The 15,809-nt window shown below is 37.3% G+C and overlaps 1 protein-coding gene across 2 annotated transcripts; it reads right to left on the bottom strand.

Moving 5' to 3' along the window:
• Positions 1 to 54: 54 nt before the first annotated feature.
• Positions 55 to 13,915, bottom strand: LOC128156351 (mucin-22-like). 2 transcript variants are annotated; one of them, XM_052818451.1, is made up of 13 exons: positions 13,850 to 13,915; positions 13,354 to 13,541; positions 12,101 to 12,244; positions 11,833 to 11,995; positions 11,533 to 11,715; positions 11,172 to 11,333; positions 10,885 to 10,968; positions 10,309 to 10,517; positions 9,387 to 9,530; positions 2,392 to 9,298; positions 2,017 to 2,112; positions 353 to 574; positions 55 to 192 (listed from the first exon to the last, which is right to left on the bottom strand). In XM_052818451.1, exons 2-13 carry the CDS (start codon positions 13,462 to 13,464, stop codon positions 167 to 169), a joined length of 8,451 nt encoding a protein of 2,816 aa, XP_052674411.1. In that variant the 5' UTR covers positions 13,465 to 13,541; positions 13,850 to 13,915; the 3' UTR covers positions 55 to 166. The 2 variants fall into 2 exon arrangements, with proteins under 2 accessions (XP_052674411.1, XP_052674410.1); XM_052818450.1 differs by having other exon boundaries at positions 353 to 577.
• Between the last annotated feature and the right edge of the window lie 1,894 nt (positions 13,916 to 15,809).

The raw sequence follows: 15,809 nt of genomic DNA on the forward strand, positions 1-15,809 counted from the left end.
AGCTTTGCTGTTTTTTTAAACTTTAATTTGATCAATATGAGGTATAATATCAACAAACAAAATTTTTACCAATAATGGAACAATTTAATGAATTGTCACATTGTATCACATATTTCCATTGTTTTAACAAAGGTACACAATATATTATCTTCCCTTCAGAAAAATGTTATCCATTTGGCTTCTTTTGTGATGCTGTAAAAAAAAAAGAATTGATAGTGATAAAATATTGAATCTTTTCTTAAGAATTTTCCAACGTATAACTATTAAACCTGCAAATTGGTTTTTTTATAAATATATCATCAAATAGTTTTAGATATGAGTCTAGGTTTGAAACTAAGAAATACAAACATACCACATGAATATTTGCAATGCATTTGTATGATGTTGAGACTGCAAGGATACGTTAGAAGTGTTCGCATGCAGTCTGGGGGGTCACGAGGGTCGTAAAACGAGGCTGACCCAGAAGGAAGAATGTTGGCTGTTGTTGTCTTTATAACAGCTGTTGTCTGAGAGGGGCTCCCCGGGGTAGATTTGTGTACTTTGGGTTTTAAAGTTGTGGTGGTCATTTGTTGTGCTGCTGAATAAAAATATAGAGAGGTCTAGTATTAAAGTCATATTAATGTACTATCATATTCTACCATCAAGTTATTTGATAGCTTTTACTGATGTTAATGATTGCACTCAGCCATACATTTATATTTATCTATGATAATCCATGGTTGCATAATTATCTGTGATTTTTAATACTTATACTAGGAATTACACCAGCATTTTGACCTTTCACTTTACAAAAATAAACAATTTTCCCCTAATTGAACCTTCTCACAACCCTCTTATCAAGCACTTGAGTTTTTTACAATTGAAAAATGAAATATACTTGTTTATAACAAACATTTAATTTCTAGAATGTATTCATAAAAACTCTTTAAGGAATGAATCAGTTTCTACCTATGTTATACTCGGTACTCGTGTAACATACTGTGGAATCATTTAAAACATTGGGCCAATATCACCAATTTGGATTGTGGGGTTTTTTTTGTTTATAAACAATTAACATCATATTCGTGCATGGGATGTTATTTTGTGGGTGTTTTTATATTCAGTTTCATAAGACAGATAACCCTTTCCTAATTTGTTTTCGTCGAAAATTGTTCCACAATGAATTTTAATGATTCCACAGTAACAGTTTATGAAAAAGCGTAAACTGTCTTAAGTTATATGTTTTACGTGAGTATGCCATAGGTAGAAATTGGATTCATTCCTTAAATTTATTTTAATATAATGCTTATTTTTTAAAACAATATTTTCATTACATATTTAAAAAAAAATTAATTTGTGTGATGTAGGCAAGTTACTGTAAACATACTACATTTTGCTGTGTATTCTATTTTGTGTTTTTGACAGAATGCGTCTTCCCATCAAGTACATGGCTAAATGCAATGGATAAACGTGTAAGAATATTCACATTCAAGAATACACTTATTCAAATCCAAGCCAACTTGTTCAGAAACTTATTTTCGCCAAATATTGTACACGCCAATTATAAAACGTTTACAGTATTTAATGTCATACAAGATTTTATAGATGAATTTGTTAAGCCAATCAAAAAAGGCATTGCAATCATAATTGAACCATTCAATAATTCAACTGGTTTTTCCAAATTGGACCCTGATAATTGACGGTTGAATTGTTGATACATATGTAATTCAAAAGGTCTGGCACAATTTGAAATTTAAAAAAGTCAAGGAATACGTATCCTCACATTAACTCCAGCCTTGTGAGGGAATTTATCTACACAATGGACACAGATGTTCAGAGGGTTTGTGGACAATATTTCATACAAGATAACAATAATGTTTTGTCTCATCATTATTTTACATTCTGACAATGATTAGTAATGTGGGTTTTGAAATAATGAACTGAGAATCGTATGAAAAATCAATAAAAAATTGATTATAAACTGAATGGAAAAAATAACCTACGAGCTTGTTGATTCAAGGTTAATATTGTATATACCTGCAGTAGTGGTAGACCTTGCATTGCTGGTAGTGAGGGCGGCCATTGTTGCTGACAGAGGTGAATGTGAAGAAACTGAACTACTTGGAGCTGCTCCTGTTTTCAAAAATATGACTCATTTTTAAAAACTTAAACAATATTCTGAGTATTTAAATCCTGAAATGCTGTTGCATGATTATAGGAGATAAGTTACTTTAAAAAAATTGATTTTTAAAAATAAATAAATGTTCCAGCTGTAATCTTGAGAATGATTTCAAAATATTCATGTGAGCAATATTTTTTCTATTTTACTGTTTTAAATTACTATGTATAGAAGAGTGGATTAATTGTAATGCAATTTGTTACTAACAAATTTGTATGAAGAAAGTTAATTACCACAGGTCAATGGACAGTGAGTTATTAAAATTGGTTGAGAACATCCAAATGAAGCTATTGCTCGTTTGCAGTCAATTGGATCTTTTGGATTGTACAATGGAGCTATTGTTGAAATGGTAGTAGAACTATTTGTTACAAAATTACTGGATGTAACAGTTCCCGTGGTTTGTGGTGTTGTTGCTGTTGAAGATCCTGTGGTTAGTGTTGAAAAAGAAGTTCCAGTTTGTGGGGATGTTGTATATCCTGTAGTTTGTGTTAAAGGAGAGGTTCCAGACGTTTGTGAGTATGTTGTAGATCCTGTGGTTTGTGTTGAAGGAGAGGTTCCTGTTGTTTGTGAAGATGTGGTTGAGGACCCCGTGGTTTGTGTTGATGGAGAGGTTCCAGATGTTTGTGAAGTTGTTGTTGAAGGTCTTGTGGTTTGTGTTGAAGAAAAGGCGCCACTTGTTTTTGAAGATGTAGTTGTTGTTCCTGTGGTTTGTATTGATGGAGAGGTTCCAGTTGTTTGTGACAATGTGGTTGATAACCTTGTGGTTGGGGTTGAAGACATTCCAGATGTATGTGAGGACGTTGTTAACCCTGTTGTTTGTGTTGATTGAGAGGTTCCTGATGTTTGTGAGAGTGTTGTTGTTGACCCTTTGGTTTTTTGTGAAGCAGACGATCCAGTTGTTTGTGAAGATGGGGTTGATGACCCCGTGGTTTGGGTTGATGGAGAGGTTCCAGATGTTTGGGAAGATGTTGTTGATGACCCTGTGGTTGAGGTTGTAGGGGATGTTCCAGTTGTTTGTGTAGATGTTGTTGTAGATCCTGTAGTTTGTTTTGAAGCAGATGATCCAGTCGTTTGTGTAGATGTTGTTGATGACCCTGTGGTTGAGGTTGAAGGAGATGTTACAGTTATTTGGGAAGATGTTGTTGCAGGTCCTGTAGTTTGTGTTAAAGCAGATGATCCAGCCGTTTGTGAAGATGTAGTTGATGACCCTGTGGTTGGGGTTGAAGGAGATGTTCCATTTGTTTGTGGGGATGTTGTTGATGACCCTGTAGTTGAGGTTGAAGCAGATGATCCAGTTGTTTGTGAAGATGTTGTTGATGACCCTGTGGTTGGGGTTGAAAGAGATGTTACAGTTGTTTGGTAAGATGTTGTTGTAGACCCTGTAGTTGAGGTTGAAGCAGATGAACCAGTTGTTTGTGTTGATGTTGTTAATGACCCTGTGGTTGGGGTTGAAGGAGATGTTACAGTTGTTTGGGAAGAAGTTGTTTTAGACCCTGAGGTTTGGGTTGAACGAGATGTTCCAGTGGTTTGGGAAGATGTTGTTGATGACCCTGTAGTTGAAGTTGAAGGAGATGTTCCACTTGTTTGTGTAGATGTTGTTTTAGACCCTGAGGTTTGGGTTGAACGAGATGTTCCAGTGGTTTGGGAAGATGTTGTTGATGACCCTGTGGTTGGGGTTGAAGGAGATGTTCCAGTTGTTTGTTTGGATGTTATTGTAGACCCTGTGGTCTGGGTTGAAGGGGATGTTCCAGTCGTTTGTGAAGATGTTGTTGTTGACCCTGTGGTTGGGGTTGAAGGAGATGTTCTAGTCATTTGTGTATACATTGTTGTAGATCCTGTAGTTTGTGTTGAAGAAGATGATCCAGACGTTAGTGAAGGTGTTGTTGATGACCCTGCGGTTGAAGTTAAAGGTTTTTTAGTCGTTTGTGAAGATGTTGTTGATGAACCTTTAGTTGAGGTAAATGGAGATGTTCCACTTGTTTGGGCGGATGTTGTTGTAGATCCTGTGGTTGGGGTTGAAGGAGAAGTTCCAGTCGTTTGTGTAGATGTTGATGTAGACCCTGTAGTTTGAGTTGAAGCAGATGATCCAGTCGTTTGTGTAGATGTTGTTGATGACCCTGTGGTTGGGGTTGAAGATGTTCCGGCTGTTTGTCGGGATGTAGTTGATGACCCTGTGGTTGAGGTTGTAGGAGATGATCCAGTTGTTTGTGTAGATGTTGTTGACGACCCTGTAGATGAGATTGTGGGAGAAGTTCCAGTCGTTTGTGTAGATGTTGTTGTAAAGCCTGTGGTTGGGGTTGAAGGGGATGTTCCAGTAGTTGGTGTAGATGTTGTAGCAGATCCCGTAGTTTGTGTTAAGGCAAATGATCCAGTCGTTTGTGAAGATGTAGTTGATGACCCTGTAGTTGGGGTCGAAGATGTTGCAGTTGTTTGAGAAGATGTTGTTGATGACCCTGTAGTTGAGGTTGAAGGAGATGTTCCAGTTGTTTGTGAGGATGTTGTTGCAGGTCCTGTAGTTTGTGTTAAAGCAGATGATCCAGTCGTTTGTGAAGATGTAGTTGATGACCCTGTGATTTGGGTTGAAGGAGATGTTCCAGTCGTTTGGGAAGATGTTGTTGATGACCCTGTGGTTGGGGTTGAAGGAGATGTTCCAGTTGTTTGTGTAGATGTTGTTGTAGACCCTGTGGTTGGGGTTGAAGGAGATGTTCCAGTTGTTTGTGTAGACGTTGTTGTAGAGCCTGTGGTTGGAGTTGAAGTAGATGTTCCAGTGGTTTGTGAAGATGTTGATGACCCTGTGGTTGAGGTTAAAGGTGTTTTAGTTGTTTGGGAAGATGTTGTTGATGGCCTTGTAGTTGAGGTTGAAGGAAAAGTTCTAGTCGTTTGTGTAGATGTAGTTGTAGACCCTGTGGTTGGGGTTGAAGGAGATGTTACAGTTGTTTGTGAGGATATTGTTGTAGACCCTGTAATTGAGGTTGAAGGAGATGTTACAGTTGTTTGGGAAGATGTTGTTGTAGATCCTGTAGTTTGTGTTGAAGCAGATGATCCAGACGTTTGTGAAGGTGTTGTTGATAACCCTGTGGTTGAGGGTGAAGGAGATGATCCAGTGGTTTGTAAAGATGTGGTTGATGACCCTGTAGTTGAGGTTGAAGGAGACATTGCAGTCATTTGTGAGGATGTTGTTGAAGACCCTGTGGTTGGGGTTGAAGATGTTCCAGTTGTTTGTGAGGATGTTGTTGATGACCCTGTGTTTGAGATTGAAGGAGATATTCCAGTTGTTTGTGAGGATACTATTGTATACCCTGTGCTTGGGGTTGAAGAAGATGTCCCAGTGGTTTGGGAAGATGATGTTGTAGATCCGGTAGTTTGTGTTGAAGCAGATGATCCAGACGTTTGTGAAGATGTTGTTGTTGACCCTGTAGTTGAGGGTGAAGAAAATGTTCCAGATGTTTGGGAAGATGTTGTTGATGACCCTATAGTTGAGGTTGAAGGAGATGTTCCAGTTGTTTGTGAGGATGTTGTTGATGACCCAGTTGTTGGGGTTGAAGATGATCCAGTTGTTTGTGAGGGTGTTGTTGATGACCCTGTGTTTGAGATTGAAGGAGATATTCCAGTTGTTTGTGAGGATACTGTTGTATACCCTGTGCTTGGGGTTGAAGGAGATGTTCCAGTTGTTTGTGAAGATGTTGTTGTAGATCCTGTAGTTTGTGTTGAAGCAGATGATCCAGACGTTTGTGAAGATGTTGTTGATAACCCTGTAGTTGAGGGTGAAGAAGATGTTCCAGATGTTTGGGAAGATGTTGTTGATGACCCTATAGTCGAGGTTGAAGAAGAAGTTCCAGTTGTTTGTGAGAATGTTGTAGACCCTGTGGTTGGGGTTGAAGGAGATGTTACAGTGGTTTGGGAAGATGTTGTTGTAGATCCTGTAGTTTGTGTTGAAGCAGATGATCCAGTCGTTTGTGTAGTCGATGTTGATGACCCTGTGTTTGAGCTTGAAGGTGATGTTCTGGTTGTTCGGGAGGATGTTGTTGTAGACGTTGTGGTTGGGGTTGAAGAAGATGTTCCAGTTGTTTGTGAAGATGTTGTTGTTGATCCTGTAGTTTGTTTCAAAGCAGTTGATCCAGTTGTTTGTGAAGATGTGGTTGATGACCCTGTAGTTGAGGTTGAAGGAGATGTTCCAGTTGTTTGTGAGGATGTTGTTGAAGACCCTGTGGTTGGGGTTGAAGGAGATGTTCCAGTCGTTTGTGCTGATGTTGTTGTAGACCCTGTGGTTTGGGTTGAAGGGGATGTTCCAGTTGTTTGTGAAGATGTTGTTGATGACCCTGTGGTTGAGGTTAAAGGTTTTCCAGTTGTTTGTGTAGTTGATGTTGATGACCCTGTGTTTGAGCTTGAAGGTGATGTTCTGGTTGTTTGGGAGGATGTTGTTGTAGACCTTGTGGTTGGGGTTGAAGAAGATGTTCCAGTTGTTTGTGAAGATGTTGTTGTAGATCCTGTAGTTTGTTTCAAAGCAGTTGATCCAGTTGTTTGTGAAGATGTGGTTGAAGACCCTGTGGTTGGGGTTGAAGAAGATGTTCCAATCGTTTGTGCTGATGTTGTTGATGACCCTGTGGTTTGGGTTGAAGGAGATGTTCCAGTTGTTTGTGAAGATGTTGTTGATGACCCTGTGGTTGAGGTTAAAGATGTTCCAGTTGTTTGTGAGGATGTTGTTGAAGACCCTGTGGTTGGGGTTGAAGGAGATGTTCCAGTCATATGTGCTGATGTTGTTGTAGACCCTGTGGTTTGGGTTGAAGGAGATGTTCCAGTTGTTTGTGAAGATGTTGTTGATGACCCTGTGGTTGAGGTTAAAGATGTTCCAGTTGTTTGTGAGGATGTTGTTGATGACCCTGTAGTTGAGGTTGAAAGAGATGTTCCAGTTGTTTGTGCGGATGTTGTTGTGTAACCTGTGGTTTTGGTTGAAGGAGAAGTTCCAGTTGTTTGTGTAGATGTTGATGTAGACCCTGTAGTTTGTGTTAAAGCAGATGATCCAGTCGTTTGTGAAGATGTTGTTGAGGACCCTGTGGTTGAGGTTAAAGATGTTCCAGTTGTTTGTGAGGATGTTGTTGATGACACTGTAGTTGAGGTTGAAGGAGCTGTTCCTGTTGTTTGTGAGGATGTTGTTGTAGACCCTGTAAGTGAGGTTGAAGGAGATGTAACAGTTGCTTGCATAGATGTTGGTGTAGATCCTGTAGTTGAGGTTGAAGCAGATAATCCAGTGGTTTGTAAAGATGTGGGTGATGACCCTGTAGTTGAGGTTGAAGTAGATGTTCCAGTCGTTTGTGAGGATGTTGTTGTAGACCCTGTGCTTTGTGTTGAAGCAGATGATCCAGTTGTTTGTGAAGGTGTTGTTGATAACCCTGTGGTTGAGGATGAAGGAGATGATCCAGTTGTTTGTGTAGATGTTGGTGTAGATCCTGTAGTTTGTATTGAAGCAGATGATCCAGTTGTTTGTGAAGGTGTGGTTGATGACCCTGTGGTTGAGGTGAAAGGAGATGTTCCACTTGTTTGTGGGGATGTTGTTGTAGACCCCGTGATTGGAGTTGAAGAAAATGTTCCAGTTGTTTGTGAAGATGCTGTTGAAGATCCTGTAGTTTGTGTTGAAGCAGATGATCCAGACGTTTGTGAAGATGTTGTTGATAACCCTGTGGTTGAGGGTGAAAGAGACGATCCAGTGGTTTGTAAAGATGTGGTTGATAACCCTGTGGTTGAGGGTGAAAGAGACGATCCAGTGGTTTGTAAAGATGTGGTTGATGACCCTGTAGTTGAGGTTGAAGGAGATGTTGCAGTCATTTGTGAGGATGTTGTTGATGACCCAGTGGTTGGGGTTGAAGATGTTCCAGTTGTTTGTGTAGATGTTGATGTAGATCCTGTAGTTTGTGTTGAAGCAGACAATCCAGTTGTTTGTAAAGGTGTGGTTGATGACCCTGTGGTTGAGGGTGAAGGAGATGATCCAGTTGTTTGTGTAGATGTTGGTGTAGATCCTGTAGTTTGTGTTGAAACAGACGATCCAGTTGTTTGTGAAGGTGTGGTTGAAGACCCTGTGGTTGAGGGTGAAGGAGATGATCCAGTTGTTTGTGTAGATGTTGGTGTAGATCCTGTAGTTTGTGTTATAGCAGACGATCCAGTTGTTTGTGAAGGTGTGGTTGATGACCCTGTGGTTGAGGGTGAAGGAGATGATCCAGTTGTTTGTGTAGATGTTGGTGTAGATCCTGTAGTTTGTGTTGAAGCAGACGATCCAGTTGTTTGTGAAGGTGTGGTTGATGACCCTGTGGTTGAGGGTGAAGGAGATGATCCAGTTGTTTGTGTAGATGTTGGTGTAGATCCTGTAGTTTGTGTTGAAGCAGACGATCCAGTTGTTTGTGAAGAAGATGATGATGACCCTGTGGTTGAAATTGAAAATGTTCCAGTTGTTTGTGAGGATGTTGTTGAAGGTCCTGTACTTTGTGTTGATTTAGAAGTTCCAGATGTTTGTGAAGATGTTGTTGTGGAGCCTGTGCTTTGTGTTGAATGAGATGTTCCAGTTGTTTGTGAGAATGTTGTAGACCCTGTGGTTTGTGTTGATTGAGAGCTTCCAGTCATTTGGGAAGATGTTGTTGTAGATCCTGTGCTTTGTGTTGAAGCAGAGGTCCCAGTTGTTTGCAAAGATGTTGATGTAGTTGATGTAGATCCTGTGGTTTGTGTTGATTGAGACATTCCAGATGTTTGTGAAGATGTTGTTGGCCCTGTGCTTTGTATTGAAGCAGAGGATCCAGATGTTTGTGAGGATGTGGTTGAAGGAGAGGTTTTAGTTGTTTTTAAGGATCCTGTGGTTTGTGTTGTTATCGTTGATCCAGTCTGTGAGGTTGCTGTTGTAGATCCTGTTGTTTGTGATGTTTGTGTTGTTGCTAAAGATGAGCCTGTTGGTTGTACTGTTGATGTTGTAGAGATGATAGTGCTTTGTGCAACACCTGGTGATGTTTGTTGAACAATAGGACATCCAATCAAGTCAAACCTCATTGCTATGTGATGGTTCCATTCTAATGGATGTATCATTACATATTTTGCTTGAATTGGGGTTGACAGTGTATTGATTTCTGGTGAATTTTCATCTGAATTGCCCTTAAAAACCTGAAATGGATGGGTATTTTAAAATTTACTTTCGTAAATGATATTGACCTGAAGTTAAATCAGTAAACTTTTCTGTGTAAGACCTCACATGTGCTGGATTAGAGCCGTATTCCTGCCAATGCTTTCCGTCTGTGCTATACATCATAACGTACTTTGTCACCCACTGCTTGCAGCAGCCATCTCGTCCTTTCGTCACAATGGCCTTGATTGTGCTCTGCTGGTTCAGCTCCACCTGTAAATTAATGGAATGGCTTGAATAAGGGTCCACAACAACACTGATCTTATTTATGATTATCAAATCATTTTTTAAACAATATTAATATACAAGATGTACGTACTAGTATTGTTCTATTTTGTTAACAATACCGAGTAATTCTTGTTTTTCGTTTTATTTGTTTCCTTTTCTATTACTGCTTTAAAGGGACTTAGACACGATTTTACTTAAAATTTTCAAATTTTATTTTTTCATTTTCAATGTTTATACTGATAAATATAGAAGTTTATAATGTTATGTCAAAATTTGAAAGTCAAATATCAAGTTATAAGCAAGATACAGAGTTCATAATTCTTTGTTTTGTAAACAAACTTCAAATATTGTCATTTTTTACATGTGTTGTATCGGTGTAAGTTTCAATCAAATGTATCTTTCTTTTGTTGATAATAGTATTTATGAAGATATTGAATTAGTTCAAATTGTTTTTTACATGTCATTTTGTCTAAGAAATGGTATATCTCTACATTACATTTTTTTAAACAACTATAAGACTCGAGCTTTGTTTACATAACAGTCAATTCTAACCTCTGTATCTCGCTTGTAACTTGACTTTAACATTCAATATTTTGGTCAATCATTTAAAATGCACCAGTAAACCATTTTAAGCATAAAAAATAAAAATAAAATTTTTGATCTCAAATCGTGTCCAAGTCCCTTTAAAGTAAGCGGGAATAGGGTTTAAGACATCCCAAATACAATATATTGTCCCCGATAAAACAAAAATACTCCTATTTACCCGTATGTATTGGTTCTTGTCCAAAATATCTGCTGTCCATGCCCCCATCTGCGTGACCCCCTGGGAGTTCTTGGTTTCGGTATTGTTAATCCGGGCTCTTGCCGCGCTATAGTCGTGTTTCGGATCGTGTGTTCCGTACTCACTTGAAGCAGTAATGTGGCTATCTGGCACAGGATTGGTTCCAGAGACGAGGTATTCATCACAGGGAGCTTAAAACAAATAATAATTGTCATTTGTTATGCAACTAGCACCATCAATTATTAGGTAGATAATTGTTTTCAAAACATCACTGTAACAAACAAATCATTTAAAGACAATCGTGAACATTTTGTGAAAATTGTAATATCTTATTGGTATTCTACTTGAACGTCAAAACAATGCCATAATATATTATGTAAGAACTGAAGTATATTAACACGAAAACAATTTACAAGTATATGTTTACCAATTAACCTTAAAAATATAGAGCTAGATAGTCTTATGTAATATTAAAATGTATTCAGATGTAGATTTTTATTATACAAGTAAACATCCTTTATTTTGATGCTAAATGAAATCAATTCAAGGCCTCCTTACGTGGGGTGGAAGGCAGGCGGATGCTCTGGGTGGCGTTAGTAGATCCAGAGGACGATGACTGAGTTGCCGATGTTTGGGAATTTCCTTCAAGTATAAGACGACAGTAATTAATTTTTTTAACCATTTTTTGGAGTTCTCTATATCATATATCAAATATATTTTAGCTAAGTAATGTTAATTATTTCTAGTAATGAATCATCGTGGAATGGTGTCTAATACCAAAAAAATCGCTAAGCACTGTTCTGAGATTTTACTCTACATAAACATTATCAGACAGGATGGTTAACCTTGTTGACTAGTTGTTGCTAGCGGAGATGTTGCGTTGTTTGCGCCACTGGTTGTTGCTGTTAGCTGAGTCGCGTTGCTTGCACTTACGGTTGATGCCGAGTTTTGATTTACTGTTGTCGCCGAGACAGTGATTGTAGTGGAAGCATTTGTTGAAGAATTACCTGTAAATGCAGGATTAACTACTTTTATTCCCGTAAAAAAATATGAAATCTTTTTTTTTTCTTTTCGATTAGTATTAAAGTGGTTCACCGCAACTTATTTTTGCGACCAAGCCTTTGCGCATATATAATATTTAACATTTATTAAAGACTTAAAACACATAGCAGACTAAAAGTATTTACAAAATAAACAATAATATACCACAAGAATGCTTGCAGTGCTGGCGAATGAGGGGGATACTGCAGTTGTAGGCCAGCAGGGAGCGTTTACAGTCCACGGGGTCCAAGGGGTTATAGTTAGAAGCCACACCTGTCGGCAGGTGGACTGTCGTTACGGGTAGAGTTGTGGATGGTGGTGCACTGTTTACAGCTGTAGAGGAGGGACCTTTCAAATTATGTAAATTGCGGTAAGAGCAAGTTAAAGAAATTTGATCGGACGAAGTTCAACACAACGTCACAATGAGTACATGTGGCTGTATACCATTCCTGACAATGTTCTTACTTGTTGGGGCTCCTGGCATTTTGATTGGACATCCCAAAAACTCAAGTCTCATAGCAATTTGGCTATTCCATGTTTTGGGGACAACTCGGACGCATCTTGCCCAAATAGGACAAGATAGTTTGTTTGTTACTTTGCTATCTTCATCGGCATTTCCTTTAAAGATCTATAAAGAATTTTGAGGAGCTGTATATGTTTAATTAAGTCTTTGTGGCATTAATTGGTGTTTTAAGGAGAGAATATTTGTGAAGTACAATGTTGACTGGTTTACCGTGGCATTCACTCCGCCAACCGTCTTCCATTGCTTGCAGTCGTAACTGTACTGCAGGCTGTATGACGTCACCCATTGTGAGCAGCATCCGTGCCGTCCTTGAGTAATAATATCACGGATCAAATGGGGTCGAGAAAACGTCGCCTAAAATTAATACATGTATGTAAAAACACATCCGTGTCTTTCAAATAGCTGAGATTGTTTTAATACGCAATGTACGGGGTCAAGACATCGCCAGACAAAGAAACATCGTCATGGGCACGAGTGATTTTTGGGAGTTGATTTTAATCAACTCTCCTATGCAGTTACTCAGGCAAACCAAAAGTGAAACAGTGTTTGGACCTAAGCACAAATCAACACCGCTGACAACATTTAGTTCTAATGAATAAATTCGATGTAATGAGTTCTTAAGCATTGTTTTTCAAGGAAAATAATTTATAGATACCTTGTAAATTGTCAGATTTTAAATGGTACGAACAATTTTGATATTTTTTGAAGTCGTACATTTTATGTATTCCTACGCCAGAGTTCCAACCAGACGCTCGGCTGTCTCCGTAAATCTGACAAGCAGAGAGTCTCTCTTGCTTGTCGGAGATTAACGGATACAGCTGAGAGTCTGGTTGAACGAGACTAGAGCCTAATTTAGCTTGGATCCATAACAATTTCGATTAATTACTGATACGCAGTTTGATGGACTAATTTTTTTTTAATATTACACAACATGATTGATATTGGATTTTCACGAATTTTCTGTAGAAGAATTCATATTATAAAAAATGTGCGTAATACAAATACTTATAGGAATTTACTTGCCATAAATGCAAAATTACATATCATTGATAAAATCAACTCCCGTCAATACTTCAGTACTTTGATTAGAATTGTTTTAAGGGGAAATCGTTTCTTTTGGGTGTGTGATGGTACGTTTGATTCCGCTGTAATTTCATTTTACACTACTGTACTCCAAAAGTAAAACAAAAGTTCCATTAGTACACCATGGAAATTGGTAAAGGGAAGGGAAAAGGAACAAAGAAATACTTATGCCCCCTCTCTCATGTAAATATCATGTATATTAAATTAATATTTCAACATGGAAGGTATAAAAATTCCACTTGGGTATGTAGTTTGTTGATCAAGTAATAAAATTCTGCGAAGCTCGAAAGACTAGTTCGTCAGAATACCCAAATGTCCATGGGTGTCGTACAAGGATCTTCACTTACTCCAGTGTTCTCTGAACATTTTTTTAATCCTACCTGTATAAACTGATTCTGGTCGTTGGTGGCCGCCGCCCATCCCCCTATTTCCGTTACACCATTGATAACCTCTTCCTTTGTATCGAGGTAACCCCTCTCCGCTCCGTACATGTGGGTGGCGTCTTTTTTCCCATATTCACTTGAAGCAGTCAAGTTGCTGCTTTTAGCTATTGGTTGTTTGCATATTTCTGCAGAAATCAAATCAGCAGAAAAAGATTAACTTTTCAGTTTCAAATAAAAAATACTTTATCTTTAATTGTTATTCAATATGTTGTTTTTTTTAATTATTATTAAAGTTATACCTTGAACAAAAACAAAGCAATACAGCATGCATTTCTTTTTTAAACATTGTATACTTTTCGCAAATAGGTTACATCTCTGATATTATTAGTTCCGAATTATTTAAATTTCTTTAATTTAATTACTATATGTTTCAAAAATAAGACTAAAAAACGAGCTTTCCCCAATACATGTTCATAGACCAGTAATTGCCTACCTGTGCTTTCCACGTACGTAATACCTGAAATATGATTAACCAAAGAACAATAAAAAATAATGTTAAATCCAGTGCATCTAAAATAAAGATACATGTATTCAGAATTTGCGACAATTAAACGAGATAAAAAAAGAGATACTTAAAAAAAGAGAGAAAATAGAATTATATGTACCTCCATAGAAACAGAAAAGAAAAAAATGTAGGTAAAGTCCGTGCATCATAGTGGTCTTGGAACAAAGGGATCAACTGCTCAATCACATAGTGACACTCAACTGGACCTATGAGACGGCTTATGAGGGGGAGAACAATTTTGTGTATCCTCGGGAGGGGAGTCCTTAATCACCCTGACAATAAGGCTTAAATACACAATCGTCTCTTCTGCCATGGAGGTAGCCCTGTTTGTTTAGGGGTAAGATAACGATAGTTTATTCGGCTTTGTGTAATTATTAAACTATCTATTTTCAGCTTGATTTGGAAATGGGCGAATTGCATCTCACTTTCAACCAAACAAATTGCCATGTTGTTTGAATCATTGTAAAACGTGATGAAAGATATATGAAATATAAAATAAATCTTATTTAATAATCTTTTATTTAGGAACATAATGATTATTTGACCGAAAATATTATTTGGGGGTAGATGAAAACAATGGCATTTTGTTATTTTCTTTCTTCTATTTTTGGATTGTTTTCAGGTCCTACACAACGAAATAAATATTTCTTTTTTAGAGTTTTAGAAGAAAAATCTTTGTAAAATATTATTCAGCTTGTCTCTAATTATTGTCAGAAACGCACTACGTTTAGACGCGCCGATGTACACGTGTAAACTAATCGAAGGAATCCGACAATGACTTTCTAGCTAGTACTTTAACACCTGTATACTCAGTATATCTAAGCTTTCCCTTATCTGCTATTTCTCTATTGGTATTATTTTATTATACGCATTATAATGATAAATTATAAAAATATTTTAAATTTTTAATTATATTTCATAAATTTGAAAAATCTTAATAAACTGCATGGCAAAATACCCGATTATTGGATATCAAGCTTTTAATTATTCGAGAGTTTCTCTAGGTTAATTTTGTTTTGAAAAACGAATACAAATGTCGTACATGTACTTTTTTTTCATTCATAAAAAAATGAATTGACATTTTACTGAATTCTTATAAAATATTTACGACTTACAGTGTCCACAAAATAAATTACTTTCAGAAATCCTTGGTATAAACAATCACATTAAAGAATGAAATACCTGAAAAAATTAGCAATCGATATTGCTAATATCTATCTTATGGGTAGATAAAATCAGGCTTAGATATAAATGACATACAAATTTAAAAGATGCAGACACGAGTTTGTAATAATAATGGTGTTTGTAGCTGCAGAAATGACGATGCAGAAAAAAATTTAGTCTGCTGCAGCTCTATCTCGCGTTCTCTTGAGGAACCTCATCTGTCTGAAGTTATTCTTGAAACTGTTAATAAAGCACCAATTATTTTAATGGTAATGCTAAATATTTTTACAGTAGTTTTGATGCTACTCATAAATTCGTTATTGGAATAAAGTACATGTATAACTATTGCACTCTCTATCTTTGATAATCACTTGATATTTTTACAACAATTCGTAAGTTGCAATAACTTGTTTCTGATCCTTTTGATTTATTTATTTATGTTCAATACAATTCAAAGCCGAGTGGATAGACTGTTTTTATTTTCTATTGGAGAGGGGTTTCAATACATTATACCTGCGAATTGTTTATTGAATCCCCCTCTGATTTTCATTGCTATTGGAAAGGGGTTCCAAAGAAAACAGGGGTTGGTCACGGGTTTGCTTACTAGGTTTTTGGGTATTACAACCGTGGACTTTGGGACCTCTTTGTGACCTGAAAACATAGTTTAGATGCGACAACATGTACAGCTGTTGTTAATTACTAACTCTTTAAGGAATACGAATCT

This window comes from Crassostrea angulata, chromosome 7 (assembly GCF_025612915.1).
Source record: "Crassostrea angulata isolate pt1a10 chromosome 7, ASM2561291v2, whole genome shotgun sequence".
NCBI lineage: Eukaryota > Metazoa > Mollusca > Bivalvia > Ostreida > Ostreidae > Magallana > Magallana angulata.